The sequence below is a fragment of the Equus caballus genome, chromosome 7 (genome assembly GCF_041296265.1).
Source record: "Equus caballus isolate H_3958 breed thoroughbred chromosome 7, TB-T2T, whole genome shotgun sequence".
Classification (NCBI taxonomy): Eukaryota; Metazoa; Chordata; class Mammalia; order Perissodactyla; family Equidae; genus Equus; species Equus caballus.
Window position 1 is genome coordinate 71,631,943 of NC_091690.1, and position 16,237 is coordinate 71,648,179.

A 16,237-nucleotide genomic window follows, 5' to 3' on the forward strand; every position below is an offset into this window, starting at 1 on the left:
ACTGCATTTTCCTTAGCTGTAAAATGGGAATAATATTGCAAGTCTTGTAGGATTAATGTGAGAACTAAATGAAATGAGGCATATTTAAAGTTCATCATGGCAGGAAGCACTGGGAAAAGGCTAGTTCCCCTGATGCTATCCCTCACCATCCCACCAGGCCCCTCTAAAAACTATCAGGATATTTTTCTTCTAATACAGCAGATATTACTGACACCTTAAAACCTACCACTCTCCTTAAGTTCCACATCACTTCTCCTTAAGCTATCTTCCTTTTCCAACCATATTCCATTACTTTTAACAGGACCTGACATCTTAATAACCAGCTCATCCACTTGATTTGTTTCAATTCCTTTATCCCTCCCCAGCACACACACACACACACACACACAACCTGCCCCAGGCCATCATAAAGCCTTGTGGTTTCTTTTAACTCACTACCTCATCCTTCTCTTACAGTCTCCTCTCCCTCATGGTTACAGTTTGACTATTCCTCACCCACAACTTGCTATGTCTAATCTTTAGATTTTTATGGAAGTTTCTAACTGCCCTTACCCCTTTCTTTTCAGCCCTGGCCTCATTTCCCCCGCTCTTTAACACTCTGCTTTAAGCCACTTCTAAACACTTCAATTTTAGACGCAAAAAGAATCTTAAGAAATCATTCACTAAAACCCCCTGCCCAGCATGTAAGTAGGACATGACAACAAACCTGCATTTTACATACATGAGATAGAAGGAGGTCAACTGATTTCACTCAAGCTCACCCTGCCGCTTCGTCCCTAAAGCCTCCCCTAGACTAGCCTCCTCACCTCTCTGGCTCTGCCTCCTTCCATAAGAGCTAGTCCTCCAATATCATATCACTTATGTGTCTGTTTGGTGTCTGTTACCTGAAAGCGTCTGTATTTTCATTTGTTCATTTTAAGGAAGAGGGACACGTGTGCATATTGTAATTCACTCCAACACTGACTGGGCATGCATTTAACATTGCTCAGTCTCTGTCTATATCTCTCCTTACACACACACCTTATAGTAAGCACAGCCATTTCAGATATCTTTGGATGTGCCCCACTCTGAACCACAGACTCAGGCTTAAAATATCTGGACATCAGAAAACAATGTAACTAATTTCTACTTAATTAAGGCTTAACTACTACTCAGTGAAATACAGATTTTTCTTTTATAGAATCTATCAAAAGTATGATCATAAGCTATTGCTAATGCATTAGAAGGCTAAAGGCAACTTTATAGTATAAAAGCTCTATCAATGTGGTCACCAGACACCCTAAATCCCATATCTATCCTATGAAATCTAGTCTAAAAACCAGCCACCAGTCAATCAGTTCCTCCACAGCTCCTGCAGTCCTCCCTCCTAAAGACCCTACGCTGTAAGTTTGACAATCGATTCTGACAACACCCCAGTTTAACCTACCCACAGGCATAACACTTATTCCAACACTCCACAAGTATTTATTGAGCCTCTACTATGCGCCAGGCACTGTACTAAGCACTGCAAATATAATGGTGAACAAGATGTTGGCCCTGCTTGTAAAGGATTTTAAAGGCTAGTGGGAAGATGGGCAGAGGCAGCAGAGGGATCTATAAAAAGGTCATGAGGAATAATGGGGTAGAGTGGAAAGAGCCAAGAAACCTCAGTTCTAATTCAGTTTCCTACTACTCTAGTAGTCTAAGATTTGGCAAGCCATGTTCTCTCTCAGGGCTTTAGTCTCCTCAATCATAAAACAAAAGAATTAGATAAGACGAATTAGATATTCCTTTGGTGGTCTAGTGGTTAAGATCTGGTGCTCTTGCCACTATGGCCCAGGTTCGTTTCCCAGTTAGGGAACCACACCACCCGTCTACCAGTTGTCATACTGTGGCAGCTGCATGTTGCTGTGATGCTGAAAGCTGTGCCATCAATATTTCAAGTATCAGCAGGGCCATGCATGATGGACAGGTTTCAGTAGAGATTCCAAACTAGACAGACTAGGAAGAAGGACCTGGCCACCCATTTCCAAAAAATTGACCCTGAAAACCTTATGAATAGCAGTGGAGCACTGTCTGATGTCACATCATAAGAGAGGATGGCGCAGAAAGACTGGGCAGGGTTCCCCTGCCGGGAGTCAGAATGAACTCAATGGCACAAACAACAAAAGGTCCTTTTCAGCTTTAAGAGTCCACGTTCTAAAAGAAGATAAAATAGTGGCAGCAATACTCACCGAAGGCTTATCATGTGCCAGAAATCTTGCTAGGCACCATTTACTTAAGATACGGAATGGCAGTCCTGGTGTTACTGCATCATTTTTGTTTTTTAAGTTTTTTAAACTGGAAAGATTTGATTATATTTGTGTGTGTGTATTTATTTTTATGGTTATGCTCTATTTCCAAGAAGAATTTGAAGTGACTTACAGTAAAAATAAAGACTGTGCCTTAAGAGAAAGTAAAGACCACATTAAGTAATAAATATGGGAAGAGTATACCAAAAATTATTTTTTAAAAATTATAGGCCATTTGGAAAGCCATGATAACCGAATTGAAAACTTTGTCCTAATCCTAAACTTTCTGACAGCCAAAGCAAAGATGAAAACACAACTGGACACATAGGTCTTCGAAAAGACACCAGCTCAACAGAGAAAGATTTTTCAGGCTGAGCTTTTAGAAGAATTTGTTACCAGGTTTTTTGTTCAGTTCTAGTAGGGAAAAGGGAAATGAAGAGTGAAGGGAAATAAATTTAAACAAACCAGTTTTTCAGATATTTAAAAGTTTGACTTTATGATTATATATCTTATGGTTCAAGTTAATTTTTTTCAGTTAAGATATATTTTGTGATTAACTTAGAAAGGACCTTGGGTTAACTATTACGCTATCTGCCTATTTGAAAGAAGGTTCATTTTCAAAGGCCTGTAGAACTTCATTAATTGTGCTGCAAAGCCCTCTTTGCTTTGAATTTTTCAAATGAAAATAGACTGAGCTGCTGGCAAGACTCATAGCCAGAATCCACTGATGGATTCCTTCCTGAATAACCATCCTATCATGCCAACTCACTCTTAACCTCCATGCTTTTGAGTTTAAGAAAGTTTATAAAATAAATAAGTAAAACAAATGTAGATTCATTTGATTTAAATACAGTTATGAAAACTTTAAAAGCTTTTACATATGAACTCTCTTTAGGAAAGAACTTGTAGAGATAACCTCTTCTTTTGTTGTTGTTTAACAGATAGAAAGACATGTATCTGAAATATCCAAAAAATATTGACGGTGCTAATTCCTTTTTTTTAATTGTGGTAAAATATATAGAACATAAAAATTACCATTTTAACTATTCTAAGTTTACGGTCACATTGAGTTGCAACCATTGCCACGCTAATTCTTTTTTAATATATCCATATGCTACATCTCATTGCTAGCACTAACAACTCCATATTGCTTTCCTAAATATCATTTGGAACTGAAACTTAATATTTTCTTATCTAAGAAAAAAAGTTTGTCGACTAAATAAGAGATGCAATTCACCATATTACCATAACAGATTTTCCAACCTAAGGTTTCATTTCCATGACATGAGCAAACTATTTCCTAATGTGATAACCCTACAAACCAAATCCAATTAATTGTTTTAGTAACTTTACTAATAATTGAACTCAGCCAACAGCCTTGGATATTTGGAAAAAATGAATGCTGAGATCCAGATATGTGTAACACCAATTACAAACATTTCTTAAGAGTAAAATGTTAAGTGAATATTTTCCTATAAATTAGGAAATTGTGGCTCAATAATATAGGGTAAGGGCAAGAATGGGCCAAGGAGCAGGAAAAGAAGATACATTACAGATATTCCAGAGCCACACATAATCAAAAGCACACCCCTATGTATACACTTTACATTTTGCCCTTTAGAGAAGAATTTTCTAAGTTCCTTGCTAGGCATTTCTAAGTAATGAAATATTAACCTGTTACTCCCTTTAAAAGAATGAGTTACAAGGGTAGAGAGTGAAACTGGCAATAAGTAATTCACCTGTTCAATACCCACTCCAACTAATTGGGGCAATTTGGCCTTGGAATCCTATTTGGACTTTAATAAAAAACTTTTTCCAAGTCATTTCAAATTATGAGATATTAATTAACTAATCATAGATTGCCCAAAGCAACATTTATTTGTTTCGGGGAGTATTATTGTAACTTGATTGGAATGAATAATACGATCTTTTTCTCTTTTCAGTAGATCCCTCTTATAATTGTTAAGATATGCCTGCTATAAATGGGGGGAAATCCATATACACAATCAACAGCTAACAACCCTTAGTCAAGCAATCTTGAATGTTTTAACTTTAGAGGGCATCTATAGTTCAAGCTTATATGCACAATTGCAAGAGTTTCATCTTCATCATAAATGGAAAGTACACTGGCTTACATCTTACTTATTGGGTCCTGATTACATCAATCAAGCCTAAGTGGCTACAATACAGTGGCCATTCAAGAAGTGTCAAATGGGCCTTCCTGGAAGAAGGAGTTACCATTTCCTAGAGAAGGGAGGCATTTAGGGGAAGGGGTGGTTTAGTGAATTTTACTCTCAGAAATAACAGAAAAATCAGACTGCTCCAAAAGAACATAGACAAAAAGGATTCAGATATAAAAACAACATCAGAAATCACAACAGTACATACTTTATAACATTCTTAAACTTAATAGCTTTTTTGGGTCATATTTATTAGTAACTAGCAATAAAAAACTTTAAGATAAAAAGGGTCCAGGTGTATGTTCAGAGGGGCAGCAAGGAAAGATCTACTTCACAGTGCTGCAGGGAAGGAAGAGAGAAACCCTAGAAATAAAGGTGAACAATACCACTTTTCGTTGTTTAAAAGACAACAAAATGGGTAAAGATTGTGTCCTTTCATCTTTATATTAAAACAGAAAGCATGGCGTGTAATAGCTGTTCACAAAATGCCTGTTGAATGAATTATGCCTTCCTAGCTTCCTTCTTCCATTTCTTCCTCCCTTCCTTTCTTCCTTCCTTCTATCTGTCTATCTACCCTTTCTTCTTTTTTCCCTTCCATCTAGCCCTTCAGTATTCCTCCATCATCCAACATCCATCCAATTCCTCCCTCCTTTCCTCTACAGGCCCTGCAAAGTCTAGAGGATCAAGAGATTCTTTGACAAGGGTCTTAAAAACTTTTCAGTTTGCCCTCTTGGAACCTATCTAAATATATTTTAGTTCTAGGCATTGAAAATAAAATCAACTCTGGCCTCACTTCCTACTAAGAGAGAAAAGTCCACTGAAAGAATCCATGAATATTGTCAGCTGAAGGCTTTGTTGTTTCCTCCTAGGATAGAAAGTTCACACTTTGCAGCAGAGCAATTAGCACAATCCTACCCAAAGGAAACTAGATATGGGTAAATTTTATTTTTCTTTAAAAATTCAGGTCAGCCCCTTGTCCCTAATCCATATTTGAAAACCAGTTCCCATCTCTTTTCCCAACTCCCCCTCCCCCAAAGTAGTTACAACAAACGCTTTTGCTCCCCCAGTCCTTTTTGTCTGCTACCCCAAAATGAAAGAACCATGACTGAATTCAGTATCAGCCTCTTACCCTGCCAAGAAAGCTAAGGAGTAGGAGTTGTTCTTGGAAACAAATGCCGAGCGATGTGTCTGTGTCATCTTGCCTCGTGAAGGTTCTTCATTCTCTGAATCTGAGAGACGTGCAGGACACTAGCAGGAGACAAGGAAGAAAAAAACTGTCCATTTGGGGTTCCCATGGAATCTCCCACAGCTATCGTTTCAAATCTATTACACGTCACTTCTCTCTCAGCTCCAATCTACGTTTCCAATTGCCTCCAGGAGATCCCAATCTGGATATCCCAAATGCAGCTCAAACTTAGTATATCCAAAATCAACTTACTATTTCTCTTCTCTAAGCCCCACTACCAACCCAGCAGAAGCCTCAAAATGTCATCTACAAAACTCTCCTTTCCCTTTCTTCGAAGGCATAACCAAATCGTATACAGGTTTTGATACCCCAACACCTCTGGATATTTCATTTCATTTACTCTTTATATTAGCCCTATAAAAAAAGGGATTATTACCTGTCTTTTACGGATGGCAAACTGAGGCTCAGAGTACAGTAGTTAATTTTCCCAGGATTGTAGAATTAATAAGCAGCTAATGCTAGTACTTAAATCCAGGGCGTCTGTCTCCAAACTGCCTCCATGTTGTTTCCACTCGACTCTACCCAACTCCTCAAACGTCTCTCAGATCTAACCCTTCCCACATATACTCACTGTCAGTGCCTTTCCTTTGATTCTCTCATCTTCTGCCTGGACTATTGCAATAATCTAATTACTGGTCTTGCTCTCTCCAGCCTTTCTTCCCTCCAATCCCCTCCATGCCATCAAGCACACAGACAGAATCCTGTCACTTTCCTGCTTAACAGTTGGTGACTTCAGGATAAAGTCTATGATACAATAATCTTCACAAACAAGACCCAACCTTCTTTCATAGTTTTTCTCCCATCAGCTCCCACCCAGGGAACTACCTGAGCCCTAGTACAACCCAACTACTTTCTACTTTCCACATGCACCATCACAGTTTTTCAAAACCTCTCTTCTTTTGGACCTGCTATATTCCCTTAGCCTGAAATTCCCCTTCCACATTCTCTGCCTATAAAATACTTATTGGCCGCCCACCCTGTGGCGTAGTGGATAAGTTTGGTGGGCTCCACTTTGGTGGCCCAGGTTCATGGGTTTGGATCCTGGCCACAGACCTACCACCACTCATCAGCCATGCTGTGGTGTCAACCCACATATAAAGTGGAGGAAGACTGGCACCGATGTTAGCTCAGGGCTAATCTCCCTCAGCAAAAAAAATAAAATAGGGGCCAGCCCCATGGCTGAGTGGTTAAGTTCACGAGTTCTGCTTCGGCAGCCCAGGGTTCACCAGTTCAGATCCTAGGCGTGGACCTACACTCTGCTCATCAAGCCATGTTGTGGTGGCATCATACATAGAAGAACTAGAATGACCCACAACTAGGATATACAATTATGTACTGGGGCTTTGGGGAGAAAAAAAAAAAAAAAGAGGAAGATTGGCAATAGACGTTAGCTTAGGACCAGCTTAGGGCCAATCTTCCTCACCAAAAAGAATAGTAAAATTCTAAAAAAAAATAAAAATTTAAAAATATACTCATTGGCCTTTCAGAAGAATGTTAAATATTACTTTCTCTGCAAGAACTTCCAAATACCCCTACACTCAGCTTTTCCCATCTTAGTGATACTCATTCATTTACCTTCATTTTATTTTAGAGTCTCTTTTTGAGTCTTTCAATTTCCATTTGAATTTTTTTTTTACATGTGCCTTGTGCATACAACATATAGTGAGGATTTGCCTCTTGATTCAATATGAGCGTCTTCTTTTTAAGGGAAGCAACTAATCATACTGAACTGTAGCTTCTTATTTAGGAGTCTGTCTTCTGCTTTAGACAATAAACTCTGTGAGAATAAGTGACCATCTTTTCTTGAAAACTCTCAAACCATTATATAGCAGGTAAATGAAAACTATCTACTCATCTAATGATTAACCAGTTATCTAATGATCAAATGACTATCAGAGTTATAGACAGACGCATACAAGGCATCTTTTGGCTCAGAGTACCCTACATTTCTTAAATGTTTTGTTATTCTGGAGGCTGATAGGCACATACTTACAATACGCTATGTTTCTAAACAGTTAGCCTTTGAGAAAGAGTTGAAGGATTACAATTTACAGAGAAGCTTTTCAATTTTATAGGGCATTCCTCCTTAAAGAACCCTGTTGTACAAATCAATCACCAGAGAAACTTTAATACCACTAACCCATTATCAAATTTTATACAATATTCTCTTCACAACTCTGGGGAAAAAGAAAAAGCTTTGACATCAATAGACTCAACAGGAGCTAAATAATGGCAATTTCTGTTTATTTAGGTCTTAGACTATAGTCAATTCAGTACTAAATACAAGAATGCCCAAACCCCAACTCTATTACCTAGCTATCACTGTCACTGTGGGTTGGCTGCTTTATCTTTCTGAGCCTCAGTTTCCTCATCTATAAAATAAAGATTGCTGGAGCCAGCCCAGTGATGCAGTGGTTACGTTTACATGCTCTACTTCAGTGGCCCAAGGTTCACGGGTTCAGATCCTGGGTGTGGACTTACACGCTGCTCATCAAGCCATGCTGTGGTGGCGACCCACATACAAAATAGAGGAAGACTGGCATGGATGTTAGCTCAGGGCCAATCTTCCTCACCAAAATAAATAAATAAATATTGCTCCATCTACCACATAGATTGTGATAACCCATTAAAAGCACCTAGTAAATTAGCCAACAAGTAGTAAGTGCTCAACAAAACATAGATTTTGTTTGTATCAATTTAAATCCTATTAATCTTTTAAGAAAAAATTTTAGTATTATAATAATTGTTGAAAAATAAATTTACATTATTATAAATAATTATATAGACAAAAAGTACTCCCCCATCCCTCTATATTTCTACTCCCACAAAACTTAGAATCATAAGATAGGAAAATATTTACCTCTTATATTTCACTTTGGATAAAAATAAGCCTATAGCAGTATGGATTCCTAAAAATGGTATAAAACACACATAATGAAATCCCTGAAGCAATATTTTAGAAAATGTTGTACCCCCAAAAATTAAAAGAATGATAATACCCAGAGTTGGCAAGAGTGTGAGGAAATTAGTTTAGTACTTTCATGTTCTAATGGTGGGAGCAGAACTATATACACACTTTCTGGAGGTCAACTAGTAATAAGTACCCAAAGTCTTAGGGAGGATACTCCCTTTGACCTGGTCATTCCACTTCTAGTAATTTATTCTAAGGAACTAATGAGACAAGTGGATTTCATCACAGTGGTGGCTTAAGATAGCAAAATATCAATGGGAGATTAATTAAATAAATTCTACAGTAAAAAATACTAAGAGACCACTAAATAATGATATGGGGTTCTTTATTTACATGGAAAGACATCCACGATTTATAGTTTATAAAAAACGATTATAAAACAGTATGTACACTTGGCTGCATTTTCTGAAAAGAGAAAGAATATATAGTATGTATGTATATGTGCACTTAGAAAATAAGTCTGGAAGGATATTTACCAAAATGTTTATAGAGGTTATCTCTAGCTTGTGGGATGACAAGAAGTTTTTCGCTTTCTGCTTTCAAATCTTTGGTATGACTATAATTGTTATATTAAATTGTTTTCCAACAATTTACAATTATTTTTGGTATTAATTGTACCATAACAAATCATAATAAATTAAACATTGTGCCCATTTTATTTCCATTCTGAATAAAAGATAATAATCTCTGTTTCTAGAATAATCTCTTTCCTCCCTCTATTTGAATTCAACATAATAAACATGTACCAAACATTTGTGATGTGGAAGGTACTACAGGAGATTTAAAAATAGGTAAGACACATTTCTTACGTTCAACAGACCTACAAATCTAGTAGAGAAACACAACACACAAATAACCACAAAAGGAAGAATGAAATAAGTCCTGTAAGGTTACAAAGTAGGGGGAGGGAATTGAGAGGGGAGAGAGTGGATGATAGGAGTGGAAAAACAAGTGAGGAATCTCTCTATGTTCCATGAAGGTGACAGTTTTTGAACTTGGACATGGAGAGGTGAATAGCCTTTCAACAGGTAAGCTGGGTGCCATTTCAATGAGATGAAAATGCAAGAGCAAAGACTCTAAAGAGGGAAAGCATAGAATATATATTTTGGGGGAAGAAAACAGCTCTGTTCCCTAGAATTTTGGGATGTAAGCAAGGATGGAAAGATAAACTAGAATAATACTAAGGACCTGAATGTGGGAGTGAAGAGTTCTCATTTAATTCCACAGGAAATGGGGAGTCACTGAGGTTTTGGGGGCAGGAGAGTGAAATGATCAGTCCAGCTCTAATTATAATACTCTTTATATAAAATATAATCCTTCATCTAGCTTTCCACTGAGACCATTTGAGCTTTTCTTTGGTCCCAATTTGAATGCAGCCTTGGCTAAACTAAATGAAATTCTTTGTTCAACATCAAAAACTCTTAAAACACATTTAAAGCAAAATTAGAGCCATTCAAAAGTCCTCAAAAGTATAAAAGCAAACAGAAAAAAAGGTAAAATCACAAAAAACTAAAATGTGAAGTGTTCATAGATTGGATTTCATTCAATGTGTTTTTGCATAGAAAATTTTGTAAAACTGGCTATTACCAATAAAAATGAGTCTGAGAATTTGTGCTTCTTGATTTCTTTTAAAATTAAAACTAGGTTGATGCAATTGATTTCTATTTCAGAGACAGTAGTGGCAAAAGAAAAAATAATTAGAGCGATTTCCCAGTCTTGACATAAATTAATACTAGAGATCATTTCGTAGAGGAAACCTGGATCTGGCAAGGCCAAAAACACCAGGTTCTTTCTATCAAAGGCCCACAGTGAAGGGTAAGCTCTCTTTTGTCAGGATTGGTTTATCCTAAAAAGAAAGGTCCTTCTGGGTTGTTTTGCCTGAGAGCCCTAATGGATAGTCCTGTTGGGGTGAAAGGGCAAAATTGCAGTCTTTAGAGACCACAGACCACAGTTGGGGCTGTTAGTCAGAAGACATACTATATGGTACAAGACTATCATATATTTCATTCTTGCCTTCCTACGTAAACTGTATCCTCTCCAGTAGCTAGTCTTTTTCCTTTTGTAGCTCCCAACGAACAGAGCATTAAGAGTATACAAGTATTTCACGTTTGTTAAACTGAATCTTTTTGAAGGTTGAAACTATAAAATGCAAGTGGTTATTTTTAATAATAATTGAATAATAATTATTATTATAACCAGAATCAAAAAGCCCCACATGTATGTTGACAGTCAACAAATACTATCAATCCAAGAAAATTTAAAAGATTTCAATTTTTGAAGTTCAGGAAAAATGCCTTTGCAAAGAGTAAGCCAAAAGCACAGAGAAATTAAGTAACCTAACCAAAGATATACGGCCTGTTACAATGCTGGGGCCTGTTTAAGAGAAGATATCTGGTCTAGAGATTGTTTTCCTCGATTCTGCTACGTTGTCTGCCTTTATGGTAAAGCTTTGTTAATTCCAGCTAATTAGAAAGATAACCTAAAATACTAACAAGCCTGAATCACAAAATATTTTAAAAGATATGACTCTATTGATATGTTAAGTACATATAGCAAGCAATAAAAAGTGTCTGATCCAATATGACTTACTAAGAAAAAAAAATCAATGGAAGGGGCTGGCCCTTTGGCCAAGTGGTTAAGTTCACTCGCTCTGCTTCAGCGGCTCAGGATTTCGCCGGTTCAGATCCTGGGCGCGGACATGGCACCGCTCATCAAGCCATGCTCAGGCGACATCCCACATGCCACAACTAGAAGGACCCACAACTAAAAATATACAACTATGTACAGGGGGTCTTTGGGGAGAAAAAGGAAAAAATTTTTAAATCTTAAAAAAAAAATTCAATTGTAATTGTCCATTTGAGTGTAATCAGTGGACCCTCCAAAAGTGCTTTCTTTTATAAGTTAAATATACCACTTACAACCTGTTCCAGTAATTTGTTGGTAAATAAGTAATGAAAAGAATTCAGTTAGGATTTGGCCCAATTAGAAGTCTAATTAGGTTAAGTTTAAACTAATCTAATATTAAGGACCTACCTTATATCTAGCATTGTGCATTATATATAATTTAGGGCATTATAAAGAATAAAGGGAAGTAAAACACAAGCTTTAAGGAAATCTAGCTTAGGATATAAGACATACAAAACTCAAATTCAAATAATAACACAAGTCAAAATGACAATATACATTTAAACTTTACCACAAGTAGTATACTATATACCACACTTTTCCTCTCACTTGCCTTTTTTCCGCACTGTTCCCTTAATCTTTCCATGCGAGTCCCATTGTCCCATTCATAAATTATTTTCTCCAGCTCTCATCTGGACACTAAGTTCTTCAGTACTCTTAAGCTGCAATGACTGTTACTGGTCTCATAGTCCACCAACATAGGTTTTTCAGATCCCTGTCGCCTGGGCTAATTGCTAATTTTGCGGCACATGTCCATCAAAAAGGTGATCTACTTACAAGCTCTAGATTTGTTTTCGGTACTAATGGCTCATCTCTTTTTTTCTGTTCATCCATTTTCCTTTTCCCTGTTTCTGTATCCTCTGGTGACAGCTTGTGGATTTGATCTTCAGAAGTTTTCTCCTCTTGCAACTTTTCTTCTCTCAGCTAAAAATACAAATCACACCAAGACAGTAGAGTTTTAGGCAACTATAGACTTACAGGCATCTCAGTAGTCTATTAGAACAAACAGATCACATGGCATTTTTGAGACTATTTTTCTCATTGGATATAAAGCTCTAGTAATTTTCAAATAAGTCTGCTTTTACTTGACTTGTGCCAAACATACACTTCACGGCTTAAGATTTAACTGCTCCGCATTCTTGAGCAGGATGAAGCCATAAAAGCTAAAATACACATAATCAAAAAATAAGGTTTATTCACTTAGCCAAAAAAGGCTGAACCTAAAAACTTTCCTTATTTCCATAAAATGGATTTAATTGCATTGGACCAAGAGAACAGCAAAGATGAAGGCCACAGAGGGCCAGAGAAGCTGGGCTAGGCAAGACAGGTCTCTTTAAGCTTAGTGGCAACAGAAAAAAATGACTTATCACAGTTCTAATGTCCTATAATTTATGCTATTATCTTGTGGTCCATGGGATAGGTCAAGATACATGGTCTACAGAAAAATTTAAGGCAGAGGCATATGCTCCTCATTTGGGGGAGGTACGATGGCATTATGAAAATAAGATGGGCTTTGGAATAAAAAACCTGGGGTCTAGTGGTTCTGTCACTTATTTACCAGCTATATGATCTTGGGCAAATGAACCACCACATGCTCATCTACAAAATAGGGGTAATGCTACTTACTTGGCAAATATTGTGGTAAGAAGTCAATGAGATAATAAAAGAACTTAATATAGTGTCTTGCTGTGTACTTAGAGTACATCAAGCGTTCCCTTTATCTCCTTTTATTCTCTTTTCACTGGCCAGAGTTTTAATAAAATTTAAATGACATAATATATATCAAAGCAATTACAGGCTACTAACATTTTTAATCATACTTGCAAAAAAAATTAAGCTAAAGAACAAATAAATATTTTTCATTGGCTGTTGCCTCAGGGTTAAAAAACAAAAACAACAATAACAATAAATGACAATAATGATTTAGTGTCTTATCTTTCCAATTTCTATAGGTCTGATTCCCATAAGCGTGAACTAGTCTTTAATATAGTAAGTCTAATTCAAGAGGTTATGAATATGCAAAGAATACCACACACAATGCTATCCCAAGAGGAGATTCAAATGAAATAATGTACTCCCAACTCTGCCCAAGTCAAACAAGAACATGAGAGGAAAAAAAGTAAATCCTTAGCCAGGGAGAAAGCAAACCTGAAATGTATGCTAGCTGCCCACATGAAAGATCAATGCCTTTTGATGAACTTAGATGAGAAATTCTTGTTCAACAACTTGACCACAGCCTACACAAAGGGGCATTTCACTTTCAGTGGACAGAGGCCGAGTGGCACAAAAGAGAACAAGTTCTAGCATCATAATAATAGTTACCATTTACTGAACTCTAGGTGTCAGCTGCTGAGCTAAGCACTGGACATACATTATCTCACTTAGAAAAGGTTTAAGAGTTAGGTAATATGTTCAAATTTACAGACCCATAGCCCTGGAGGTGGAATTCAAATCTAGGTTTATCTCAGTGGTTCTCAACCAAGTATGATTTTGTCCCCCAGGGTCTACTTGGCAATGTCTGGAAGCACTTTTGGTTGCCACACCTGACGGGGTGGGGTCTATGTGCTACTGGCATCTAATGAGTAGAGGCCAGGGATTGCTGCTAAACCTCCTAAATGCAGAGGACAGCCCCCAACAATATGTACATACACAGATGTTGCTATTTTTTTAAAAAACGAAATATTAAATTTCATTTTATATATATATATGTTAGAGTTATTTTGTTTAGTGCTCAATGGTGTTTACATACTACGTCTCTGGCTTTTCTAGTGTTTTAGAATGTATCCTTCTGCCTCCTAATAATTTTGTTGCTGCTCTCAAAGTTTTTGACAATGGACTTGTGTTGCTGGCAAAACAACCTTTTTATTGTAATATTGAGCCTTTGCTAACAAAGCATCATCTTAACAAAGCTAAAAATTTACAAAATTGAAAAACCTACATATCCATTTAAATCTTCATATGAATGACATTGGTGTTTTTCCAAACTGGGTTCTGTAGGAGTTAATTTTTTGTCCCTTTTGGTGGTTATTTATAAGGACTTGAGAACTTGTTCTCTAGGAAAGAGTTTTTATACTCAGGGAAAATGCCTCAGGGAGTGTCAGAAAGTAGTATATAAACTTGAATAAGAAATATCAATAGCTGCTGTTTATTGACCTCTTCTATGTTCCAGGCATTAAGTTTATAGAGCTTACCTCATTTATTCCTTAATGGCTCTGTTTGCATCTATCATTATCATTTTTTAGATACATAAATTAACACTCAGTGGTGTTAACTATGACTCAAAGTCACAATGATTGAATATTGAAGAGCTTGGATTTTAAAGCAAACCACTGGCTTCGGATACCAGGGTTTCTCAACCTCAGGACTACCAACATTTTGGGCTAGATAATTCTTTGTTGGAGGGGGCTGATCAGAGCCTGAGAAGGCTTATACATGAATACTTTATTGGGGAGCAGGAGTTAAGGATGTAGTAGCATAAAAAGGAAAGACAGAGAGCCAATAAAAGTGGTGCAACAGTTGGCCCAATAGTTGGCTATAGAGGAAAATATGAGAAACTGTATGAAATGCATCTCAAGACTGTCAGTCTCAAGTGCGAAAAAGGGAATATTTATTGACTCCCCCCTCCCCACTGACCAAAATCTGCTCCATGGGCTGTTAAACACCCCTCACACTAGCTTGTACAACTTGAGTAAATTCCTATAGCAGGCACTGCAGCAGTGACAAGAGAGAAGCCCCAGAGCTAAAAGCAAGAGGCAAGCAGTAGGAGTCTAAATAAGATCTCAGGCTGTACCAAAGTGAAACTGCCCACCACTCTAAGTGGAATGATTTTCACTGCTTCCATTTTCAGATGCTAACTACTAGAAAAAACTATTGCCTTCTGTTTAATCTCATACTCAGTCACACTACCAAGAATACCATGCAGTTTTTTCCTGAAAATATCTTTACTTTGCTCTCACTAATTTTTAAAAATAAACTTTTAAAAATCAAAGCATTATACACAGAAAAGTGTACACATCATAAATGTAAAGCATGATAAATTATACAAAATAAGCATATCCATGTAACAACCACCCAGATCAAGAAACTGTTTATTACCACTATCCCTTGTGCCTACTCTTTACCCAAAAGTAACCAAGATCCCAGCTTCAACACCAAAAAACCATCTTACCTACTTCTGAATTTTATATAAGTGGAATCTCATATGTGTACTGAATCCGTCTTTCTTCAGTCACTATTCTGTGTGTGAGATTCAACCATGTAGGTGCGTATAGTAGCTTGTCCCCTCTCATTGTTTTATAGTATTCCATTGTTTGACTATAAAACAATTTAACCATTCCACTGTTAATGGATATTTGAATAGTTACTAAGTTTTGGCTATGTACAAATCAACTACTATGAACATTTTTTTTTTGAGCAAGATCAGCCCTGAGCTAACATCTGTACCGATCTTCCTCTACTTTATATGTGGGATGCCTGCCACAGCATGCCTTGATGAGTGTGCCATGTCCGCACCTGGGATCCGAACTGGCAGACTCCGGGCTGCTGAAGTGGAATGTGCGAACTTAACTGCTGTGCCACCGGACCGAACATTCTTGAATATGTAACCTGATACACATATAGTTCTGTGGGGTATATTCTAGAAGAGAAACTGTTTAGTCATAAGGTATATGTTGCCATAGTTTTCCAAATTGGTTGTACAAATTACACTCCTACCCCCTAATGTAGCAGAATGATTGTTGCTCTCAGCCTTGTTAACACTCAGTACTATTTGCCTATTTTAGCCATTCCAGTGAGTATATATTGGTACTGCATTATGACTTCAAATTGCATTTCTCTGATGACTAAAGTTGTAGAGCAGCTTTTCACATATTTATTGACTATTTGG

General features: G+C 37.1%; 1 protein-coding gene across 1 annotated transcript in view; it reads right to left on the minus strand.

Moving 5' to 3' along the window:
* The window catches only part of RNF169 (ring finger protein 169), an 83,493-nt gene that overhangs the window by 21,789 nt on the left and 45,467 nt on the right, over positions 1-16,237 (minus strand). The window contains exons 3-4 of the mRNA XM_023645724.2: positions 12,130-12,276; positions 5,580-5,698 (exon numbers count right to left, since the gene is read on the minus strand). Of these exons, the coding sequence (XP_023501492.1) occupies positions 5,580-5,698; positions 12,130-12,276 (266 nt within the window). The remainder of the gene's footprint in view (positions 1-5,579; positions 5,699-12,129; positions 12,277-16,237) is intronic.